General features: G+C 42.8%; 2 protein-coding genes across 4 annotated transcripts in view; one reads left to right on the forward strand and one right to left on the reverse strand.

The window, feature by feature from the left end:
- pyd3 (beta-ureidopropionase pyd3) overlaps positions 1-171 on the reverse strand; it is a 44,614-nt gene extending 44,443 nt beyond the window's left edge. Inside the window, exon 1 of the mRNA XM_071685345.1 lies at positions 83-171. The gene's annotated coding sequence lies outside the window, so the exon portion shown is untranslated. The remainder of the gene's footprint in view (positions 1-82) is intronic.
- Positions 172-892: 721 nt separating this feature from the next.
- Positions 893-25,122, forward strand: part of LOC139761304 (uncharacterized) — a 58,276-nt gene continuing 34,046 nt past the window's right edge. The window contains exons 1-5 of one of the 3 annotated variants that reach the window (XM_071685346.1): positions 893-1,031; positions 1,317-1,519; positions 14,348-14,628; positions 15,197-15,214; positions 24,057-24,210. In XM_071685346.1, coding sequence (XP_071541447.1) covers positions 1,408-1,519; positions 14,348-14,628; positions 15,197-15,214; positions 24,057-24,210 — 565 coding nt within the window. In that variant the 5' untranslated portion in view covers positions 893-1,031; positions 1,317-1,407. The remainder of the gene's footprint in view (positions 1,032-1,316; positions 1,520-14,347; positions 14,629-15,196; positions 15,215-24,056; positions 24,211-25,122) is intronic. The other 2 variants (XM_071685347.1, XM_071685348.1) reach the window with 2 other exon arrangements.

Consider the following 25,122-nt stretch of genomic DNA (forward strand, 5'->3'; position numbering starts at 1 on the left):
AAATATTAAAAAAACGATTGGATAAGATTTTGAGAAGACAGTCGTGAAATAATATATGTAATAATGCGTGTAAATACTTTACCTTGCCTCTTTTTCGTTTCATAATTGCACTGAACTGAAAACTTCCTTAAAACAATTAGACATGACACTCGCATGGGGCCATATTGGTTTCATGCACCTCATTCATATTTCGACTATCTCAAAAAAAATTTTAAAATTATTTTTTTGTGATTTTTTCTCTTTGACATTCAAATTTGTCTTCTCTAATTTTCTTGGACAGTCTGATTAGTTCATTTCTGTTTATGTTCTATCGAATGTTGCAATTTACAAGTTTTGAGACATTCGAATTTCTGTAAATCATCAGTATAGGCTAGACACGCTAAGAAAATTGAGATTTGACATATTAGATACGCCTTTGCAACTAAACTAGAAAGTTTAAGCTTATTACAAACCTAGTAAGATAGGCTGAACGACAAAGGCAATAATATTCGGTGACATTCCTCTGGAATCTGAAATAAAACAATAAAAGAAATGGCAGAGGGATTTTTATCGTTGGTCTGTAGGAAAAATGCTCCGATGGATAAAGGTTTGGGAGAAACTGATCAAATGGCCATATTTACAAATATATTTGTTAAGCTCTCACACAGTGGTTCTTATTTTTTTAATTTAGTGTGAATCTGTTCTTTATGACAGTACCTGTATATAACACTTTACCCCTCACTACCAATTTCATTTCTCATTGGTTGGCATGGGCAATGATAGTCAACTGAGATTGGTTAAATTTTTCATGACATCATATGAGAAAAAAATACGCATATTTGATTGGTTAATTTTCCACTGCGTCATAAAAATGATGAAAACTGGGTTTTGATTGGTCGGATCGAAGATGATGCTTTGGCGGGAAAGAGCTTCGGCGTGGGCTGTCTGGCGTCTGCTTTGGCTCGTGTTGGTCCATTGTTTACATGATCTTCTCTTGGATTTTCTGCGTAAACCAGGAAGTGTTTGCAATCTCCCATTTTGCTCTGCTTAAGGTAAACCATTCTAGTATCTCTTAATATGTAAGGAACTGCTGTTAAGCTGAATATATTCGTAGAAAGTTGTAAAATCAACAAGTTGTTGGTGTAGAGCCTAGGTGAGGTGCGCGCCATCTGGTTACCAGGGCAGCGTTTGGTTATAATTTATTGTCGATGGAATTGACGTGATTTGAGACATTTTCCAAGCAACCATGACCTCGAAATTGCCATCTTAGATGTTGTTGCAGGCGTAGGAAGGACTAGTTAAATATGTAAATGGTTGTTGATGGCATTAACTTTCAGTCGAGTCCAGGAGATCAGACGAGGGAGGAGGAGGAGGAGGTTTAAAAGGCCACCAAACTGTAGACGAAGGTCAAGACCGCTGGTGGAAGTCATGGCCGAGGGCGCAACAGGAGGAACAGGTGAACCTGTTGCACACCGGACCCGCGGGGCGCTAGAGGAGATCCCCAGACCAGCCACCATTACTCTCCGCCAGACACAGACAGGTAGGCAGACCTGGGGTTGGGTCGGGTGGGTGTCCATTTAAATCTCTTGGTCATGGCGAACGTGTAAAGTAATTTGTATGATATTACTTGTCATCCGGAATTATGAGGCTGAAGTGGGTATATATTAAGACAATGGTTATCTTTGGCCAAATTTGGTTGATTTATTATATACCTGCTCGCGTTTTCCCTCTTGATAGTAGTTAATAAGGACATACTCCTGATTTTGTCCATTTTTCCCTTTTAGAAAGTTAATACTGGTTGGTTGCATATCCAGTTCCCCTCTTATCTCGTACCCCATATCACATTTACTCCTCATCATATTCCCAATTAACAAGATTAAAATATTTGATTTTTCTCGATAGACCTTAGTGTTGAACATCCCCTAAATATTTTTTTAGGGATTAAGGGTTAAATGGGGAGGAAAAGGCAAACCGTACGAGTTTGCTTTGAGTGCTGACGCATTGGCTATGCAATCTGCATCATGTTATAGGGGTAATTAACTATGTAATCTGCATCATTATAGGGGTAATTTACTTAGTGGGATCTTTTCCTCTTGCTAATTGTAGTTACTTGTCACTGAAGGCATCTCTTTAAATTGAAAGATATTGCCTTCCAATTTAAGAAAGCACGGAATGAGGCAAACCAAGCTGGAATGGCTTAAGTACCAACATTGTAAACTATTTAACTACAGCCATAACCCCCTGAGGGTTAAAGATATACAGGTTGAGAACTGGCTAGTTGTATTTAGTTATTACGACATTTTTCCTACTACGGTACAACTTTTTTTAAATTTATGGTAATTGACTTATTGTCCGTTTGCACTGCTGGTACTAGTAGCATTTAATGCCCTTTTACTATTTGTCTGTACTAGCCATTACTGCAGCTCTTTTTATAAAAGTGGCAAAATATTCTCAAAGTAGATCCACACATTTATGTTGACTTTGACTGCACTATAACAAAATTTAATTAAGTGATGTGAAATTTATGCAGGGACAGACAGACCTCTCAGGAAAGCAGTTTAACTGTTGTTTGGTATTGGGTACAGAACTCATCCTAGAGATTGAGATTTCTTTAAAAACAAGGTTTGACTTGTAAAATTAATTATTTTATTTCTATTTCATTTTGCTTTGTTGCTGTCTCCTGCGTTAGCGAGGTATTGCAAGGAAACAGGCAAAAGAATGGCCCAACCCACCCACATACACATGTATATACATACACGTCCACACATGCAAATATACATATCTATACATCTCAATATATACATATATATATACACACACAGACATATACATATATACACATGTACATAATTCATACTGTCTGCCTTTATTCATTCCCATCGACACCCTGCCACACATGAAATAACAACCCCCTCCCCCCGCATGTGCGCAAGGTAGGGTTAGGAAAAGACAACAAAGGCCATAATTGTTCACACTCAGTCTCAGTCTCTAGCTGTCATGTATAATGCAGCTAGATTTATGTTACAAAGATAGGGAGGTGCAGTGTGGTTTCAGAAGTGGTAGAGGATGTGTGCATCAGATGTTTAGTTTGAAGAATGAATGTGAGAAATAACTACGAAACACAGATGGATTTGTACGTGGCATTTATGGATCTGGAGAAGGCTTATGATAGGGTTGATAGAGATGCTTTGTGCAAGGTATTAAGAGTATAAGGTGTGGGAGGTAAGTTGCTAGAAGCAGTGAGAGGTTTTTATTAAGGATTTAAGGCATATGTATGTTTAGGAAGAGAGGAGAGTGATTGGTTCTCAGTGAATGTCAGTCTGCGGCAGGGGCGTGTTATGTCCCCATGGTTGTTTAATTTGTTTATGGATGAGGTGGTTAGGGAGGTAAATGCAAGAGTTTTGGAGAGAGGGGCAAGTATGCAGACTGTTGGGGATGAGAGGGCCTGGGAAGTGAGTCAGTTGTCGTTCACAGTGATACAGCTCTAGTGGCTGATTTGAGTGAGAAACTGCAGAAGTTGGTGACCGAGTTTGGAAAAGTGTTTGAAAGGAGGAAGTTTAGAGTAAATGTAAGAGCAAAGTTATCAGGTTCAGCAGGGTTGAGGGACAAGTTTGTTGGGATGGAAGTTTGAACGTAGAAAAATTTGAGGAAGTTAAGTGTTTTAGGTATCTGGGAGTGGACAAGGCTGTAAATGAAACCATGGAAGCAGAAGTGAGTCATAGGTTGGGAAAGGGTGAAGGTTCTGAGAGTGATGAAGAATTTGTCGAGGGAGAGAACATTATCTCAAGAGGAAAAATGTGAATGTCTGAAGGAATAGTAGTTCCAACAATATTATATGGTTGCGAGGCATGGGCTTTAGATAGGGTTGTGTGGAGGAGGGTGGATGTGATGGAAATGATATTTTTGATGACAACATGTGGTGTGAGATGGTTTGGTCAAGTGGGTAATGAAAGTGTAAGAGAGATGTGTGGTAATAAAAAGAGTGTGGTTGAGAGAGTAGAAGAGGGTGTGTTGAAATGGTTTGAACATAAGGAGAGGATGAGTGAGGAAAGGTTGACAAAGAGAACATATGTGTTAGAGGTGGAAGGAACAAGAAGCAGGAGACCAAATTGGAGGTGGAAGGATGGAGTGAAAAAGATTTTGAGTAATCAGGGCCTGGACATACAGGAGGGTAAAAGGCGTGCAAGGAATAGAGGGAATTGGAACAGTGTGGTATACTTAGGTCGACATGCTGTCATTGGACTGAACCAGGGCATGTGAAATGTCTGGGGTAAACGGTGGAAATGTCTGTGGTGCCTGGATGTGGATGAAGAGCTGTGGTTTCATTGCATCACACATGACAGATAGAGAATGAGTATGAGCAGATATGGCTTTTTTCATCTGCTTCCTGGGGCTACCTCACTTATGCAGGGGGTGATGATGCTATTTCCTCTGGGGCATGTCATAAAAGGTGACTAAAGAGGTTGGGAGCGGGGGGCTGGAAACCCTCTCCTCCTCGTATTTCAATTTCTGAAAGAGGTTACAGGAGTCGAGCGGGAAGTGCTCATCTGCTTCGAAGGCTCAGATTGGGATGTCTGAATGTGTGTGGATGTAGCCAAAATGAGAAGAAAGGATAGATAGGTAGTATGTTTAAGGAAAGAATCCTGGATGTTCTGGCTCTGAGTGAAACAAAGCTCAAGGGTAAAGAAAAGGGTTTGGAAAAGTCTGGAATAAAGTCATGGATTGGCGAGCGGACAAGAGCTAAGGAAGGAGTAGCACTACTCCTGAAGCAGGGGTTGTGGGAGTGTGTGATAAAGTGTAAGAGAGTAAATTCTAGATTGATGTGGGTAAAACTGAAAGTGGATGGAGAGAGATGGGTAATTATTGGTGCTTATGCGCCTGGTCATGAGATGAAAGATCATGAGAGACAAGTGTTTTGGGAGCATCTAAGCGAGTGTGTCAGGAGCTTTGGTGCCCGAGACCGGGTTATAGTGATGGGTGATTTAAATGCGAAGGTGAGTAATATGGCAGTTGAGGGAGATGGAGTGAGTATTTGGAAGGTATGTTGAATGTGTTTGATGATAGAGTGGCAGATGTAGGGTGTTTTGGTCAGGGTGGTGTTCGAGGTGAGAGGGGTCAAGGAGAATGGTTTGGTTAAGAGAGAAGAGGTAGTGAAAGCTTTGCGGAAGATGAAAGCTGGCAAGGCGGTGGGTTTGGATGGAATCACAGTAGAATTTATTAAGAAGGGGGGTGACTCTGTTGGTGATTGGTTGGTAAGGATATTCAGTGTATGTATGAATCAGGGTTAAGTGCCTCTGGATTGGTGGAATGCATGCATAGTGCCATTGCACAAAGGCAAAGGGGATAAAAGTGAGTGTTCAAACTACAGAGGCATAAGTTTGAGTATTCTTGGTAAATTGCATGGGAGGGTATTGATTGAAAGGGTGAAGGCATGTATGTACAGAGTGTCAGACTGGGGAAGAGTAGTGTGGTTTCAGAAGTGGTAGAGGATGTGTGGATCAGGTGTGTGCTTTGAAGAATTATTAGTGAAAAATACTTAGAAAAATAGATGGATTTGTATGTAGCTTTTATGGATCTGGAAAAGGCATATGATAGGGTCGATAGAGATGCTTTGTGAACGGATTTGTATGTAGCTTTTATGGATGTGGAAAAGGCATATGACAGGGTTGATAGAGATGCTTTATGAAAGGCTTTAAGAGTATATGGTGCGAGAGGTAAGCTGCTAGAAGCAGTGAAAAGTTCTTATTGAGATGTAAGGCAAATGCACCAGTAGGAGAGATTGATTGGTTCCCAGTGAATGTCTGTATGTGGCAGGGGTGTGTGATGTCCCCATGGTTGTTTAATTTGTTTATGGATGAGGTGGTTAGGGAGGTAAGTGCCACCGCCACCACAACGACAACCAACATTGCCACCACAATGACAACCGACACCACCGCCTCAAGGACGACCAACACCACCACCACAACGACAACCAACACCGCCACCACAACGACAACCAACACTGCCACCACAACGACAACCAACATTGCCACCACAACGACAACCAACACCACCGCCTCAAGGACGACCAACACCACCACCACAATGACAACCAACACCGCCACCACAACGACAACCAACACCGCTACCACAGTGACAACCAGCGCCACCACCTCAAGGACGACCAACACCACCACCGCAACAACAACCAACACCGCCACCACAACGACAACCAACACTGCCACCACAACGACAACCAACACCACTGCCTCAAGGACGACCAACACCACCGCCTCATCGATAACCAACACCACCACCTCAACGACAACCAACACCACCACCACAACGACAACCAACACCACCACCACAGTGACAACCAACACCACCACAACGACAACCAATGCCACCACCACAACGACAACCAACACCACCACCATAACGACAACCAATGCTATCACAACGACAACCAACACCACAACGACAACCAACGCCACCACCACAACGACAACCAATGCCACCACCACAACGACAACCAATGCCACCACCACAACAGCCAACACCACCACCACAACGACAACCAACCCACTGCCTCAACGACAACCAACGCCACCACCACAACAACAACCAACACCACCGCCGCAAGGACAACTAACACCAACACCACAACGACAACCAACACCACCACCACCACCACAACGAAAACCAACACCACCACAACAAAAACCAACGCCACCACCACAACGACAACCAACACCACCACCACAACGACAACCAACCACCACCACAACGACAACCAACGCCACCACCTCAACGACAACCAATGCCACCACCACGACAGCCAACACCACAACGACAACCAAAACCACTGCCTCAACGACAACCAACACCACCGCTGCAAGGACAACCAACACCACCACCACAACGACACCCAACACCACCGCCACAACGACAACCAACACCACCTCCTCAAGGACAACCAACACCACCACATCAATAACCAACACCACCACCACAACGACAACCAACACCACCACCACAACGACAACCAACACCACCGCCTCAAGGACAACCAACACCACCGCCTCAACGATAACCAACACCACCACCACAACGACAACCAACACCACCTCTTTAAGGACAACCAACACCACCACGACAATAACAACCAACACTGCCACTTCAACGACAGCCAACACCGCCACCACAATGACAACCAACACCAACGCCTCAAGGACGACCAACACCACCAACTCAACAATAACCAACACCACCACCTCAACGACAACCAACACCACTGCCTCAAGGACAACCAACACCACTGCCTCAGCGATAACCAACACCACCACCACCAACACCACCTCCTTAAGGACAACCAACACCACCACCACAATGACAACCAACACTGCCACCTCAGTGACAACCAACACCACCACCACGACAACCAACACCACCGCCACGACAACCAACACCACCACCACGACAACCAACGCCACCACCACCATGACAACCAACACCACTGCCACAACGACAACCAACACCACCACCACAACGAAAACCAACACCACCGCCACAACGACATCCAGCATCACCGCCTCAACGACAACCGACATCACCACCACAACAACAACCAACACCACCACCACAACGACAACCAATGCCACCACCACAACAACAACCAACACCACCACCACCACCACCACCACAACAACCAACACCACAACGACAACCAACACCACCACCACAACGACAACCAACACCACCACCACAACGACAACCAACATCGCCACCACAACGACAACCAACCACCACCACAGTGACAACCAACGACACCGCCTCAATGACAACCAATGCCACAACGACAACCAACACCACCGCCGCAAGGACAACCAACACCACCGCCACAAGGACAACCAATGCCACCACCACAACGACAACCAACAACAACCAACACCACCCTCAAGGACAACCAACACCACCGCATCAACAATAACGAACACCACCACCACAACGACAACCAACACCACCACCACAACGACATCCAACACTGCCACCTCAACGACAACCAACACCACCACCACGTCAACCAACACCACCGCCTCAAGGATGACCAACACCGCCTCCTCAAGGACAGCCAACGCCACCACCACAACGACACCCAACACCACCTCAAGGACAACCAACACCACCTCCTCAAGGACAACCAACACCACCGCCACAACGACAACCAGCGCCACCACCTCAAGGACAACCAATGCCACTACCGCAACGACAACCAACATCACCACCACAACGACAACCAACACCACCGCCACAACGACAACCAACACCACCTCCTCAAGGACAACCAACACCACTGCCTCAACGATAACCAACACCACCACCACAATGACAACCAACACCACCACCACAACGACAACCAACACCACTACCACAACAACAACCAACACCGCCAACTCACCGACAACCAACACCACCACCACAACGACAACCAACGCCACCACCTCAACGACAACCATCACCACCACCACAGCGACAACCAACATCGCTGCCAAAACGACAGCCAACATTGCTGCTACAACGACAACCAACACCACCGCCACAACGACAACCAACACCATCGCCACAACTAACAAATAACACCGCCGCCACAACTTCAACCACCACTACAATGACAGCCAACACCACCACCACCACAACAACAATCATCACCGCCGACACAACAACAACCAACTCCACCGCCACAAAGACAACCAGTAACACTACCACCAGCACGAGCTCATCTCTAGTGCTTCCCAAGTTCCGGATTGTGACCACAGAGGCAACAATGGCCCATGGAACCATCTTGGGCTTAGACAAAAAGTTGCCCAATGCCAGGTTCAGGGTCAAACCCAACCTCAGAGGGGAGATGATTCTCCACCCGAAAGACTTCTCCAGAACCAACGCCCTGGATGTCCTTCCAAATGACTCAAGCACAGCCACCAAACTAGACCTAGCCATGAACAGACCATATCCGCAGTTCTGAACTGCTCCTGGAACCCCCAGAAAACCACCCCAAGGTTCTGATAGTGGAGTGCTGCACTCCGCTGACAGACAGAACTTCACAGACTCGGCAGATTATCATCACCCATTATTGGCCTACACCGAGTCATATAGCCTTATAAGTCTGGGGCAAATATGAGGTGCTGCCTTATGTGCTGGAAGCCCTCAGATTTTACTGCTGCCAGAGATTTGGGCATCACTCGTCAAGATGCTCCAGTGAGGACATATGTGCCATGAGGTATGGCACAGAACTGTGCCTCACCAAACTAAAGAAGGGTGAGAAAGTAACATCCAGATGATATGCCAGCCGCAAAGGGAAATGCCATGCATGGCACCTGGGCTGCCCCGAGTGTACAAAGAGAGTGCATGCCACCAGGCCTGTGCCCCCTCCACCCACCGAATGGTCTGCCACTGCATGTCAGCCCCCCAAGTACCTTCATTTGGGGCCAGCAACAGCAGCAGCCCCCCAGCCCCATGGAATGCAGAACACTTTCCTGTGCATAGTATTCTCCATTAAATTGAAATATTAATGTTAATTTTGATTTCAAACTCTTTAGCTTTGATGTTTCATCTCTGTTCACAAAAGTTCTAGTTGATGATGTCTTAGAATATCTGCTTGATGTATTGGATGATATTCATTTGTTTCAAAGTCTGTTTTTTATTGAATTGATGAAATTGTGTATGATTTTTTTTCCCCTAAGATTGACAGACCTCTGCTTGGTCCGACAGGGGCCTTTGCCTTTTGGCTGCCCGTTCCATGGTTTTTATGCATGGTCGTCTGAGATGCAGGCAACTTATGGTGATGGTGCTGGGTGCGATGTTTTCATCTGGGAGGTGGGTATTCACCTATGGTCCGGAGCAGTTGTTCCTTTTGGTTCTTTTTGGTCTTGTAAAGTAGTGAGGCCACTGGTAGTACATGGTCTTCCTCACTGAAGTCAGGGACTCTTGCATGGAGACTTTGTGTCATTTCACAGTCTAGCATGTAGTGTTCTCGTGGGTGCGTTGACTAATCCTGACAGTAGACGCAGTCTCCGATGACTCCATCAGTTTTTGCCAGCTACATTGGTACCCCAGTCATAGACAGTGTAGATTGACTGGGGTTTTCCTGCTCATGCCTCTGTCGTTATATGGTGGCTCCAATAATGTGGCCACCATGTACCAATTGACTGACAGGGATCTGGCATGGTAGGCATTCAGGAGATTCCTCTTGATCTGGAGCCTTGCTGTTTTCTATAGCGACGTCCCTGTCGCTGTAGCTTTTGAAGTTGAGCGAGGATCGAGTTGACAAGCTTAATGTTGTCCTTTGGGAGGCTGTGTTGCAGCACTTGCTCTTATGACTTGGTGTCCGTGTGTATTATGACAGGCTTTGAGTGTGTGGTGGCTGCATTTTCCAGGGTTTGGAGATGGCTGTATTCTCAGTCTGTTTTGTGGATCAGTCATCTGACAGCCTCCAGAGGTATGACCTTGGGTGTGGAAGGCCGCCCTGGAGCTTCCCTCATGTGTCTGGTCCACTGAGCCGTCTGTGAAGTATGCTACAGCTTCAGCAGGTGCCTCAGTGGCCATGGCTCTCAAAGCCAGTCTTCTCAGATCTTCTTGCTGGAGGCTAGACTTCTTGTCTCTCAATCCTGTGACTGCAAAGGTGGCTGGTGGAGGGTCCCATGGAGGCAGTAAACTATACCGATGGTGTGGTGTATTCTCCATCTCCAGTATGGTTGCTGCTGCTTGAAAGGCTTGGATGGCATTGGCCACCTCATGTGTCCAGGAGGTTCCTTGCACCCTGTGGTCTAGGTGAAGGGCAGCCCAGACTTTGGCCTCAACCTGTGACTCACTTCCGCTTCTATGGTTCCATTCACTGCTAAGTCCACTCCCAGATATCTAAAATGCTTCACTTCCTCCAATTTTTCTCCATTCAAACATACATCCCAATTAACTTGTCCTTCAACTCTTAGCTTTCTCCTTTCACACACTTTTCCAAACTCAGTCACCAACGTTTACAGATTCTCACTTGAATCAGCAACTGTTGTTGTATCATCGGCAGACAACAACTGACTCACTTCCCAGGCCCTCTCATCCTCAACAGACTGCATACTCTCCCCTCTCTCCAAAACTTGCATTCACCTCCCTAACCACTCCATCCATAAACAAGTTAAACAGGCATTGGGACATCACACACCCCTGCCACAGACTGACCTTCATAGGGTACCAGCCACTCTCTCCTCTCTTCCTACTCTTACACATGCCTTACATCCTTGGTGAAAAGTTTTCATTGTTTCTATCAGCTTACCTCTGACACCATATACTCTTAAGACCTTCTACAAAGTATCTCTATCAACCCTGTCATATGTCTTCTCCAGATCCAGAAATGCTACATACAAATCCATCTGTTTTTCTAAGTATTTCTCACACTCATTCTTCAGTGCAAAGACCTGATCCACACATCTACTACTACTTCTGAAACCACACTGCTCTTCCCCAGTCTGATACTCTGTACATGCCTTTACCCTTTCAATCAATACCCTCCCATGCAATTTTCCTGGAATACTCAACAAACTTATGCCACTCATCTTTATCCCCTTTGCTTTTGTACAATGGCACTATGCATGTATTCTGCCAATCCTCAGGCACTTCCCATGATCCATACATACATTGAATATTCTTACCAACCAGTCAACTACATAGTCACCCCCTTTCTTAATAGATTCTATTGCAGTACCATCCAAATTCTGCCTTGCTGGATTTCATCTTCCGCAAAGCTTTCACTACCTCTTCTCCCTTAAGCAAACCATTATTCCTAACCCTATTACTTCGCACACCATCCCAACCAAAGTATCCAATATCATCCAATCTATCATCAAACACATTTAACAAACCTTCAAATACTCACTCCACCTCCTTCTCACTTCATCACTACTTGCTATTGCTTTCCCACCTGCCCCCTTCACCTATGTTCCCATTTGTTCTCTTGTCTTATGCATGTTATTTACCTCCTTCCAAAATATCTTTTTATTCTCCCTAAAGTTTAATGATACTCTCTCACCCCAACTCTCATTTGCCCTCTTTTTTAACCCTCGCACCTTCCTCTTGACCTCCTGCCACTTTCTTTTATACATCTCCCAATCATTTGCACTCCATCCTTGTAAGTATTCTCCAAATGCCTTTATTTTCTCATTCACTAACAATTTTTACTTATTCATCCTACCATTCACTACCCTTTCTAATCTACCCACCTCCCACCTTTCTCATGCCACATGCATCTTTTGCACATGTCTTCGCTGCTTCCCTAGATACATCCCATTCCTCACCCACTCCCCTCACATCATTTGCTCTCACCTTTTGCCATTCTACACTCAATCTCTCTCTTGGTACTTCCTCACACAAGTGTCCTTTCCAAGCTCACTTACTCTCACCACTCTCTTCTCCCCAGCATTCTCTCTCTCTCTCTAAAAATCTTCACCTTCACAAGATAGTGGTCATACATCCCTCCAGCTGCCCCTCTCACTGCATTAACATCCATGAGTCTCTCTTTTGCATGCCTGTCAATTAACACGTAATCCAGTAATGCCCTTTGACCATCTCTTCTCCCATTCATATGCTTAGCTATATCTTTTTTTAAACCAGATGTATCCAATTACAAGTCTTTTTTTTCAGCACATAGATCCACAAGGTCTTCACCATGTCCATTCACAACCCTGAATACCTCATGTACACCAATTACACCCTCAACTGCCACATTACTCACCTTCACATTTAAATCACCCCTCACTAATACCTGGTCTTTTACACCAAAGCTGCTGACACACTCACTCAGCTGCTCCCAAAACACTTACCTCATGATCTTTCTTCTCGTGACCGGTACCAAAGTACCAGTAGTCACCCATCTCTCTCCATCCACTTTCAGTTTTACCTACATCAATCTAGAATTTACTCTCTTGCACTCTGTCATACAATTCTATAACTCATGATTCAGGAGTAGTGCTACACCTTTCTTAACTCTTGTTCTCTCACCAACCCCTGATTTTACTTCTAAGACTTTTCCAAACCATTCTTCCCCTTTACCCTTGAGCTTCGTTTCACTTAGAGCCAGAACATCAAGGTTTCTTTCCTCAAACATACTACCTATTTGTCCTTTCATCTCATCTTGGTTACATCCACTCACATTCAGACACCCCAGTCTGAGCCTTTGAGGAGGATGAGCACTCCTTGCTTGACTCCTTCTTGTGTTTCCCCAATTCCAATAAAACTGTGATGATTTGTTTTTGGCAAGGAAAGTGCACTGGTGTAGATGACCCTTTATCTGTTTTAGCTGTATCTCATTTTTCATGAATGTTTAAGTGATGATTATAGTTAGATGTTTGTTAGACATATTCAGCCTGATACTCATGAGTTCTGTTACATTAAAGCTTTCCAGATAATGGTAGAACCTAGTTTTCTAACTAATGCCTTTTGGGTAAGCTGTTTCCTAACAGAACATTCCTGTATCATATGACAGCTAGTGAATGGATGTGAGTGAATGCAGCCTTTCTTTGTCTGTTTTTGCCACTGACCCACTAACACAGGAAATGGCAATCCAAGTGTAAAGTTTAAGTGCGGACTTTTTAAACTGTGATCGGTGACAATTATAATGGGTTTCCTCGAACAAGTGTTATGGAAAGAGGAACTGTTGATACCATATTGGTTTTTATGGGAAGTAACTTGAACAATACTGATCACCCAAGCATTGGCAAAACTATTCTGTATGACCACTAGGAGTAAATTATAAAGCCATTTTATTTTACTGACACCACAATCAAGATTATTAATGAATGCATGAGCAGCAAACTTCATATAAGCAAATGTAAAAAAAGATTTAATTAAAGGACAATAGCATTTGATCTGTGTAAAAAATAGATTCTGCCCCGTGGTATCTTTTTCTTATGCTACTGATGCTTTTTCTTCATACTACTAAAACATATTGGTAAAAATATCAAATTAGGTTGGAACATCTGTAAACATTGCACCATAGTTGCCCTCTACCAATGGCCTGTTTAGGGTGAGGCACTGGAAACTAAGAAATGGCACTAGAGTCCACTGGTCATGGAGACTTTATTGTCATGGCCACCCATTTTGGGTAGTGTTAGATTTGAACAGGCATCAGAGATATAGATAGATAGATAGATAGGATAGTAAGTGATAAGTGTACGGTATTTATGAGGGTAGGAGGTTTCATTCACTGCGCAGTGTTTGATTTGTTTTAGTCAGTTTCTTATTCAGTTTTAGAAAGTTACTTTTGTCATTTTTGTGCTGATTTTATATTATTTTGATCTCCATTTTATAGAAAAGAAATTTGAAATGTGATAACTTTTACCCACAGGAAACTTGGACAATGGTCTCACATGGTCAGCAACGGTCAACCTGCCGTCATCATATCTTTCACCAACACCTTCACCTGATGAGCTCATCATTCGTGGAAGAGGAAGAAGATCTTTACCCCTAGAGTGGTCTCCAATTCCAATAGAGAGTCCCATTAAGCGAACAGAGAAAACTCCAATCAAGAGATCTCCTGGGAAGGGCATGATAGTCCTTCGATCATCCCCTAGAAAAAGGCTGCAATTAAATGACACTCCTCCCAAAGACTTACTGGAAAACAGACGGGTACAATTACAGAAGATGCATACTGTATCCTAACTTTAACCTTTGTTTTTCTTTCCAAGTAAAGTTGTTCAGAGAAATTATTAATTTTATCACCAAGAACTCCATTCCCCTCTCCATCAGGTGGACTATATAAGTGCTTCCTCCAAAGTCATACTCACGTCCTCATCCCATGTGTAGTCTGTTAAAGCGAAAATTTTTTTCATACTTGCCCTTTTCTGTATAATGAGATAGCACCTGGAGCAGATCAAGAATGATCTCATTTGCCACATTCACTCTCAAGCTGCCATGTATCATGCACTGAAAGATGTTTTTCCATTTGTATTTTTGATGCATCTTTGGTGTATCCTGGTTTAGTGATGTGCCATCAGGAACATTGTATCCTGCTAAAGTGAAGTAGAATCAGGAACAAACCTCAGAGCATTTATGGAAAAATTCTCTCTTAACTCTATACTCTGTTCCTGCTTTTGCAAAGTAATAATTCAGGTGTGGATTTCCATGCCTCATCCCTTAGTTGCCTTGAAGACATACAGGAGATACATGAGTAATGCTCTCTCTTTTCCATCCCTAGGGGCAATTCCAAACTAATGTAAGTACTCTTTACTTTTTCACTTTCGTAGCACTCATTCGCTAATAATTCATCTTGCATCCTCATCATCTTTTTTCTTAAGGCTCCAGCCAGGTTTTAATTGAAATAGAGAGAGAATTATGAAAGGGAAAAAGAAGAGACAAGGGAGAGTATTTATGAATTATGTAGGAAGTAAAAAACCTGTCTTTTAAAATGTGCCAGGTCATATTTATTGGGAAAGATTTGAGAATGTAAAGAGTTCCAAAGCTTCGAGGTGTAGGGAAAGAAAGAGTTATCAGATTGGCCCACCCTTGAGTTTCCTATGGTCACACACTAATCATGTGATGTAACAGTTTGCTAAGTACTGCTTGGTCTAGCTAGTGGTGTGGGCACACAAGCAAGCAACTCTTGAGAACAAAAACCAAAGTGATACCTATAGAAGAGGGAAAGTAAACGAACAATTGTCAAGTGGCTTAAGTTTGGAAGTTAGCCTGGGACAGTTTATAAGTTGGACTGCTTTAGACTGTCAATTAAAGTTGCAGAGTTTGAACCACCCCAGATGTGAAAGCAGTACACTATACTAGGATGAATCAGTCCTTTGTATAAACACAGCAACCGTTCAGTTTCGACATCTAAACAGTTCACCCAATTTCTTAGATGCAGACTTAGCATTACCTTAATGTTGGGTTTCCAAGAAAGAGTGGATGTTACAGTAATACCAAGTATGTTCTGTTCATATCCCTAACTTGCTCTTTCATTGCATCTGTCTGTCCCTTTCAAGGTCTTCCATTTCACTTTTTGCCATCATATGTAATACTGTGTACTCCTTAAGAAATGCTTACATTGTGTGTAGCTCCAACAAGGTCATTTAGGGTCATTGTAACAATATGAATAAAAAAAGTGTCAGGTGGTTTCTTCATTTGCAGTGTGTGTAATTTCTTTATTATATGCAAATTAATGTAGCAGAGAAAAATGTGGGAATTCAGAAGAAAGGGAAGCAGAAATGCATGAAAAACAAAATGGCATTGGTTCCATTATTGTTTGATTTGAGGAAAGGACTGATGGATACACAGTTTCCAACCTTGCAACAGTGTTGGTTGCATTTCTGTTGTTGAAATGACATCTCACCTCTGAATGGACTTATATCATGGTATTTTTCATGTAAAATAGCATTTAAATGTAACATGGAGCATGGTAGCATAGAGTATCAAGATGAGATTAGATGAGATGTAATTTACTTGCATAATTAGATTGGTATGGTAAGTAACTTGGATTTACTCTGTTCTTGGGTGGCTTTGTATACAGACACACACAAAATAAATAGCATAACACCAGAAAAACATCACATCCTACCTGCAGTATATATGTCCAGAAAAATTACTAGTTCTTTAATTCTCAAATGTTTTTCTTTTTTATACTTGATTGCCGTTTCCCACAATTGCGAGGTAGTACCAGGAAACAGATGAAGAAAGACCAATCCACTAATATACATACACATATACATACAGGTGCTCCCCAGCTTATGATGGGTTTACATTCTGATAAACTCATCGTAAGTTGAAAATATAAGTCGAAAATATTTTACTACATTTAATATTGTGCATCTAACCCTTTGAACATCATAGCTTAGGCTAGCATACCTTAAACCTTCTTTGAACACTTACATTTCTCATCTACAATTATCATATGCAGCTCTTCCTTAAAAGCTTCAATGCTTTCATTATCGGCAATTGCTACCTCAACACTAACCTTTACATTTTGAAAATTATGACGCCTTTTGAAGCGTTGGAACCATCCGTGGCTTGCTATAAACATTTGCCTTTACGTAGAACATTGGCACACCATTTTAGTGTGTCGAAAAGACTTTTTGCCTTACCCTGGATCGTCAGTATGCTAAGTGGTATTCATGTCTGTATCTGGTCTTCCATCACCGACAAGTAATTTTTCCGAATCATTGTTCGGCCCAGCTATTTTCTTCTTGATGACAGTGGATATAATCAATTCTGAAGATTTCACTGCATCACTGCTTATTCTTTAAGATGGTCGAGATTGTCAACTGCAAAAGCTGTAACTCAGCATGAGATGGCCATTACTGGCTTGCCATCTTCATGGTAGACAGTTATCTTATTTTCATGTCGAGTAATTGCCTTCCTTTTCTCATCAGAGGCAGGAGACAAATAGGCATTTTGTAAACATGATGGGATGCAAAAACACAAAATCCAGAAAATGCTGGCAACACAGTACACTGTAGAGCAGCGGCTGTTTACATTCATGATCGCATGGCTGACTGGAAGCTTTGGCACATGAGAGTATCGCTAGCCCACGAAATATCAAAATTTGAACTACGGTCTACTGAATAAGTATTGCTATTGCACTATCGTAAAGTCAGAAAATCATAAGTAAAACCATTGTAAGTCGGGTAGCTCTTGTACATGCACATACACGTTTATATACATTCGTATACATATCAACATATACATACTTATACATATTATTATTTATTATTTATTTACTTTGCTTTGTCACTGTCTCCAGCGTTAGCGAGGTAGCGCAAGGAAACAGATGAAAGAATGGCCCAACCAACCCACATACACGTCCACACACGCAAATATACATACCTATACATCTCAGTGTACACATATATATACACACACAGACATATACATATATACACATGTACATAATTCATACTGTCTGCCTTTATTTATTCCCATTGCCACCTCGCCACACATGGAATAACAACCCGCTCCCCCCTCATGTGTGCGAGGTAGCACTAGGAAAAGACAACAAAGGCTCCATTCGTTCACACTCAGTCTCTAGCTGTCATGTAATAATGTACCGAAACCACAGCTCCCTCTCCACATCCAGGCCCCACAGAACTTTCCATGGTTTACCCCAGACGCTTCACATGCCGTGGTTCAATCCATTGACAGCACGTCGACCCCGGTATACCACATCGTTCCAATTCACTCTATTCCTTACATGCCTTTCACCCTCATGCATGTTCAGGCCCTGATCACTCAAAATCTTTTTCACTCCATCTTTCCACCTCCAATTTGGTCTCCCACTTCTCCTCGTTCCCTCCACCCCTGACACATATATCCTCTTGGTCAACCTTGCCCCCTCTCATTCTCTCCATGTGACCAAACCATTTCAAAACACCCTCTTCTGCTCTCTCAACCATACCCTTTTTATTTCCACACATCTCTCTTACCCTATTATTACTTACTCGATCAGACCACCTCACACCACATATTGTCCTCACACATCTCATTTCCAGCACATCCACCCTCCTGCACACAAGTCTATCCATAGCCCACGCCTCGCAACCATACAACATTGTTGGAACCACTATTCCTTCAAACATACCCATTTTTGCTTTCCGAGATAATGTTCTCAACTTCCAAACATTCTTCAAGGCTCCCAGAATTTTCACCCCCTCCCCCACCCTATGATTCACTTCCGCTTCCATGGTTCCATCCGCTGCCAGATCCACTCCCAGATATCTAAAATACTTTACTTCCTCCAGTTTTTCTCCGTTCAAACTTACCTCCCAATTGACTTGACCCTCAACCCTACTGTACCTAATAACCTTGCTCTTATTCATGTTTACTCTTAACTTTCTTCTTTCACACACTTTACCAAACTCAGTCACCAGCTTCTGCAGTTTCTCACATGAATCAGACACCAGCGCTGTATCATCAGCGAACAACAACTGACTCACTTCCCAAGCTCTCTCATCCACAACAGACTGCATACTTGCCCCTCTTTCCAAAACTCTTGCATTCACCTCCCTAACAACCCCATCCATAAACAAATTAAACAACCATGGAGACATCACACACCCCTGCTGCAAACCTACATTCACTGAGAACCAATCACTTTCCTCTCTTCCAATTCGTACGCATGTCTTACATCCTCGATAAAAACTTTTCACTGCTTCTAACAACTTGCCTCCCTCACCATATATTCTTAATACCTTCCACAGAGCATCTCTATCAACTCTATGATATGCCTTCTCCAGATCCATAAATGCTACATGCAAATCCATTTGCTTTGCTAAGTATTTCTCGCATACATTCTTCAAAGCAAACACCTGATCCACACATCCTCTACCACTTCTGAAACCACACTGCTCTTCCCCAATCTGATGCTCTGTACATGCCTTCACCCTCTCAATCAATACCCTCCCATATAATTTCCCAGGAATATTCAACAAACTTATTCCTCTGTAATTTGAGCACTCACTCTTATCCCCTTTGCCTTTGTACAATGGCACTATGCAAGCATTCCGCCAATCCTCAGGCACCTCACCATGAATCATACATACATTAAATAACCTTACCAACCAGTCAACAATACAGTCACCTCCTTTTTTGATAAATTCCACTGCAATACCATCCAAACCTGCTGCCTTGCCAGCTTTCATCTTCCGCAAAGCTTTTAGTACCTCTTCTCTGTTTACCAAATCATTTTCCCTAACCCTCTCACTTTGCACACCACCTCAACCAAAACACCCTATATCTGCCACTCTATCATCAAACACATTCCAAAAACCTTCAAATTACTCACTCACATCACCACTACTTGTTATCACCTCCCCATTAGCCCCCTTCACTGAAGTTCCCATTTGCTCCCTTGTCTTATGCACTTTATTTACCTCCTTCCAAAACATCTTTTTATTCTCCCTAAAATTTAATGATACTCTCTCACCCCAACTCTCATTTGCCGTCTTTTTCACCTCTTGCACCTTTCTCTTAACCTCCTGCCTCTTTCTTTTATACATCTCCCACTCATTTGCATTTTTTCCCTGCAAAAATCGTCCAAATACCTCTCTCTTCTCTTTCACTAATAATCTTACTTCTTCATCCCACCACTCGCTACCCTTTCTAATCAACCCACCTCCCACGCTTCTCATGCCACAAGCATCTTTCGCGTGCCTATCAAATAACACGTAATCCAATAACGCTCTCTGGCCATCTCTCCTACTTACATACGTATACTTATGTATATCTCGCTTTTTAAACTACGTATTCCCAATCACCAGTCCTTTCTCAGCACAAGCTCTTCACCTTTTCCATTTACAACACTGAACTCCCCATGTATACCAATTATTCCCTCAACTGCCACATTACTCACCTTTGCATTCAAATCACCCATCACTATAACCTGGTCTTGTGCATCAAAACCACTAATGCGCTCATTCAGCTGCTCCCAAAACACTTGCCTCTCATGATCTTTCTCATGCCCAGGTGCATATGCGCCAATAATCACCCATCTCTCTCCATCAACTTTCAGTTTTACCCATATCTATCTAGAATTTACTCTCTTACACTCTATCACATACTCCCACCACTCCTGTTTCAGGAGTAGTGCTACTCCTTCCCTTGCTCTTGTCCTCTCACTAACCCCTGACTTTACTCCCAAGACATTCCCAAACCACTCTTCCCCTTTACCCTTGAGCTTTGTTTCTTTCAGAGCCAAAACATCCAGGTTCCTTTCCTCAAACATACTACTTATCTCTCCTTTTTTCTCATCTTGGTTACATCCACACACATTTAGACACCCCAGTCTGAACCTTCGAGGAGGATGAGCACACCCCGCGTGACTCCTCCTTCTGTTTCCATTTTTAGAAAGCTAAAATACAAGAAGGGGAGGGTTTCTAGCCCCCACTGCCATCCCCTTTATTCGCCTTCTACGACACATGAGGAATGCGTGGGAAGTATTCTTTGTCCCCTATCCCCAGGGATTATTATTATTATTATTATTATTATACCTAATTACTGTTTCCCGCATCAACAAGGTAGCGTAAGGAAAACAGACAAAGAATGGCCTAACCACCCACATCACATATTCTGTTTATTATACTTTGTCGCTTTCTCCAGCATTAGCGAGGTAGCGCAAGGAAACAGATGAAAGAATGGCCCAACCCACCCACATACACATGTATATACATACACGTCCACACACACACATAGACATACCTATACATTTCATCGTATACATATATATATATATATATATATATATATATATATATATATATATTTTTATTTTATTTTGCCTTGTCGCTGTCTCCTGCGTTAGCAAGGTAGCGCAAGGAAACAGACGAAAGAATGGCCCAACCCACCCACATACACATGTACATACATACACGTCCACACACGCAAATATACATACCTATACATCTCAACGTTTTACATATATATATATATATACACACACAGACATATACATATATACACATGTACATAATTCATACTGTCTGCCTTTATTCATTCCCATCACCACCTCACCACACATGATATAACAACCCCCTCCCCCCTCACGTGTGTGAGGTAGCGCTAGGAAAAGACAACACAGGCCCCATTTGTTCACACTCAGTCTCTAGCTGTCATGTAATAATGCACCGAAACCACAGCTCCCTTTCCACATCCAGGCCCCACAGAACTTTCCATGGTTTACCCCAGACGCTTCACATGCCGTGGTTCAATCCATTGACAGCACGTCGACCCCGGTATACCACATCGTTCCAATTCACTGTATTCCTTACACGCCTTTCACCCTCCTGCATGTTCAGGCCCCGATCTTTCAAAATCTTTTTCACTCCATCTTTCCACCTCAAATTTGGTCTCCCACTTCTCGTTCCCTCCACCTCTGACACATATGTCCTGTTGGTCAATCTTTCCTCACTCATTCTCTGTATGTGACCAAACCATTTCAAAACACCCTCTTCTGCTCCCTCAACCACGCTCTTTTTATTACCACACATCTCTCTTACCCTATTATTACTTACTCGATCAAACCACCTCACACCACATATTGTCCTCAAACATCTCATTTCCAGCACATTCACCCTCCTGCGCACAACTCTGTCCATAGCCCACGCCTTGCAGCCATACAACATTGTTGGAACCACTATTCCTTCAAACATACCCATTTTTGCTTTCGGAGATAATGTTCTCGACTTCCACACATTCTTCAAGGCTCCCAGAATTTTCGCCCCCTCCCCCACCCTATGATTCACTTCTGTTTCCATGGTTCCATCTGCTGCCAAATCCACTCCCAGATATCTAAAACACTTTACTTCCTCCAGTTTTTCTCCATTCAAACTTACCTCCCAATTGACTTGACCCTCAACCCTATTGAACTTAATAACCTTGCTCTTATTCACATTTACTCGCAACTTTCTTCTTTCACACACTTTTCCAACCTCTGCAGTTTCTCACCCGAATCAGCCACCAGTGCTGTATCATCAGCGAACAACAACTTACTCACTTCCCTTGCCCTTTCATCCACAGCAGACTGCATACATGCCTCTATTTTCAAAACTCTTGCATTCCTCTACCTAACCGCCCCATCCATAAACAAATTAAACAACCATGGAGACATCATACCCCTGCCGCAACCTAACATTCACTGGGAACCAATCACATACACATGTACATATTCATACTTGCTCATCATCGTCCATTCCTGGCACCACCCTGTCTCACAGGTAACAGCATCGTGTCATGAAACAGACAAAAAAAGGCCATAACCTCTCTCATTCTCTGGCTGTCATGTGTGATGCATCGAAACCACAGCTCCACCATCCACATCCAGGCCTCACGGACCTTTACCCTAGATGTTTCACACGCTCTGGTTCAGTCCATTGACAGCTCATTGATCCCAGTATACCACATAGTTCCAATTCACTGTATTCCATGCGCCCCTTTCACCCTTCTACATTTTCAGCTCTGATCACTCAACATCTTTTTTAATCCATCTCTCTTCCCCATTTGGTCTCCTGCTTCTTGTTCACACCATCTCTGATGCATATATCCTCTTTGTCAACCTTTCCTCACTCATCCTATCCATAAGTCCAGACCATTTCATCACACCCTCTCTTGCTCTGTCAACCACACACTTCTTATCTTTCTCACCCTTTAATTACTTATTCTATCAAACCACCTCACATCACACATAGTCTTCAAACATTTCATCTTCCCTCCTCTGCAGAACCCTCTCTAAAGCCCCTGCCTCCAATGCATATGATATTGCTGGGACTACTATTTATTCAAACATCCCATTTTTGCCCTCCTATGTAATGTTCTCCACACATTTTTTCAGGGCTTCCAGAATCTTCACTCCCTCTCACACTTTATGACCCACTTCTACTTGCTTGGTCCCATTTGCTGCCCTGTCCACCCAAATATCTTCTACCCTCAAAGCCTGGGGTTGACATAGACCCAAGATGTATGAAAAATTAAGGGTTTCTTTGGAAAAAAAATTAGGGAACAACCTGTCCACAAGCTTAACTTTTTACTGAAGTATATATGGTAGCAGAAATTGAAAAAACAACATACTTCATTGTAAGAAGTAGTGCTAGGATTTTGATTTTGCTGTCAAAGAAAATGGGTAATGTATTAATTTTGTAGAGATAAACTAAGGAGTGTTAGAATTATTGCTGCTTCCAGTGTGTTTTGCTCCCTGGCATTCTCTCTTTTCTCTTTCGCTAGTAACAACTTCATAATCCCACTCATTACACTTTGCTCATGCTACATCTTCTCTTGCACATGCCAGCACTGTTTTTCTAAACATTCCCCCATTCCTCACCCACTCCTTTAGCTTCCTTTACTCTTATGTTTTGCCATTTTACACTCATTATCTTTTGATATCTCTTCATTCAAGCTTTTTTTGTCAAGTTCACTTTCACCACCCTCTTTTTACCCATATCCTTTCCTCTTTTCCAAAAGTCTCTTCAAATCTTCACCTTTGCCTCCACCAAATGTAATGAAATGGATAGGTGACCTTGGATGAATGAAAGACTTGACTAGTACTGACTTTAAAGAATTTGTTCACATCAAAATCCATCTTACAGAAGATCATGCAGATGTCTCCTATTGTAAAGAAGTGTCGCAGCCTGACTGTTTCTCCTGCACACTCTCCACCAGAAGTGGCCATTAAGGGACTGTTTCAGAACCAGCTGGTTGAAGTTTTGAGCCACGTCCTTAAGAGACATCCAGAGCTGAAAGGTATGTTACTGGTTTCTAGTGATGACTTATACCATGTATGGAAAAGCATTGATAAAATTGTTGCCAACCTCAGTTTTACTATAGCATATCCTTAGCTGTTCAGTCAATGAATTCAAAGGTTTTGTACATTCTTTATATCAGTACAGGTACACCATTGATTTTCTGGCACTCTTGGCTCCAAAGCTTTTTCAGACCAACCATGGTCACGTAATAATGATTCATCAACACACTTCTAACCCAGTAATTATTCATCTCCCATGTGTCTAAAGTATACCATGGACTGCTTGAAATTTAAATTAAACATATTAAATGTTTGAGCACCCTAAGATGGTAAGTTTGACTTGTGGAGTCTTCTTCATATTCTGTTTTTATTGTTTTCCTAGGTGTGCATTGCCAGAATAATGCAGTTTTGTCTGCATTATACACCTGCTCAGGACCGAGGTGCTCGTCAGCCATGAGTTTCTCAAATTTGTCCACATACTCGGCAGCTCCTTCATGGTTTGCAGACTACTTTTCCTCACACACTTTATTCGTGGAAATTCCATGACGCTTGAATCTTTGAAGCCATCCTTCACCATAGTCACTCTCATGTTGTAATTTAAGTTCTTTATGGAACAACTTATCCTATTCCATTGTCATGCTACCTGACAAGTCCACTCCATCACCCTGATGTGTCGAAACCATTCTATCATCACTCGATCATGCTAAGTACTCTTACCATCTTTCATAGTTTTTCTAATCGTCATTTGCTTCTTGGAATCACTGTCTACATAGAATTTCAATATTATATTCCTTTGGTTTTTTATGTCATAAACAGTCGATGAACCAATACTGTAGATGTCACACAGCATATGCACCGAAACACCATGGTCCATTTTTTCAACAGTTCTACTTTATCTTGGATTGATATGG

The sequence above is a fragment of the Panulirus ornatus genome, chromosome 40, assembly GCF_036320965.1.
Source record: "Panulirus ornatus isolate Po-2019 chromosome 40, ASM3632096v1, whole genome shotgun sequence".
Classification (NCBI taxonomy): domain Eukaryota; kingdom Metazoa; phylum Arthropoda; class Malacostraca; order Decapoda; family Palinuridae; genus Panulirus; species Panulirus ornatus.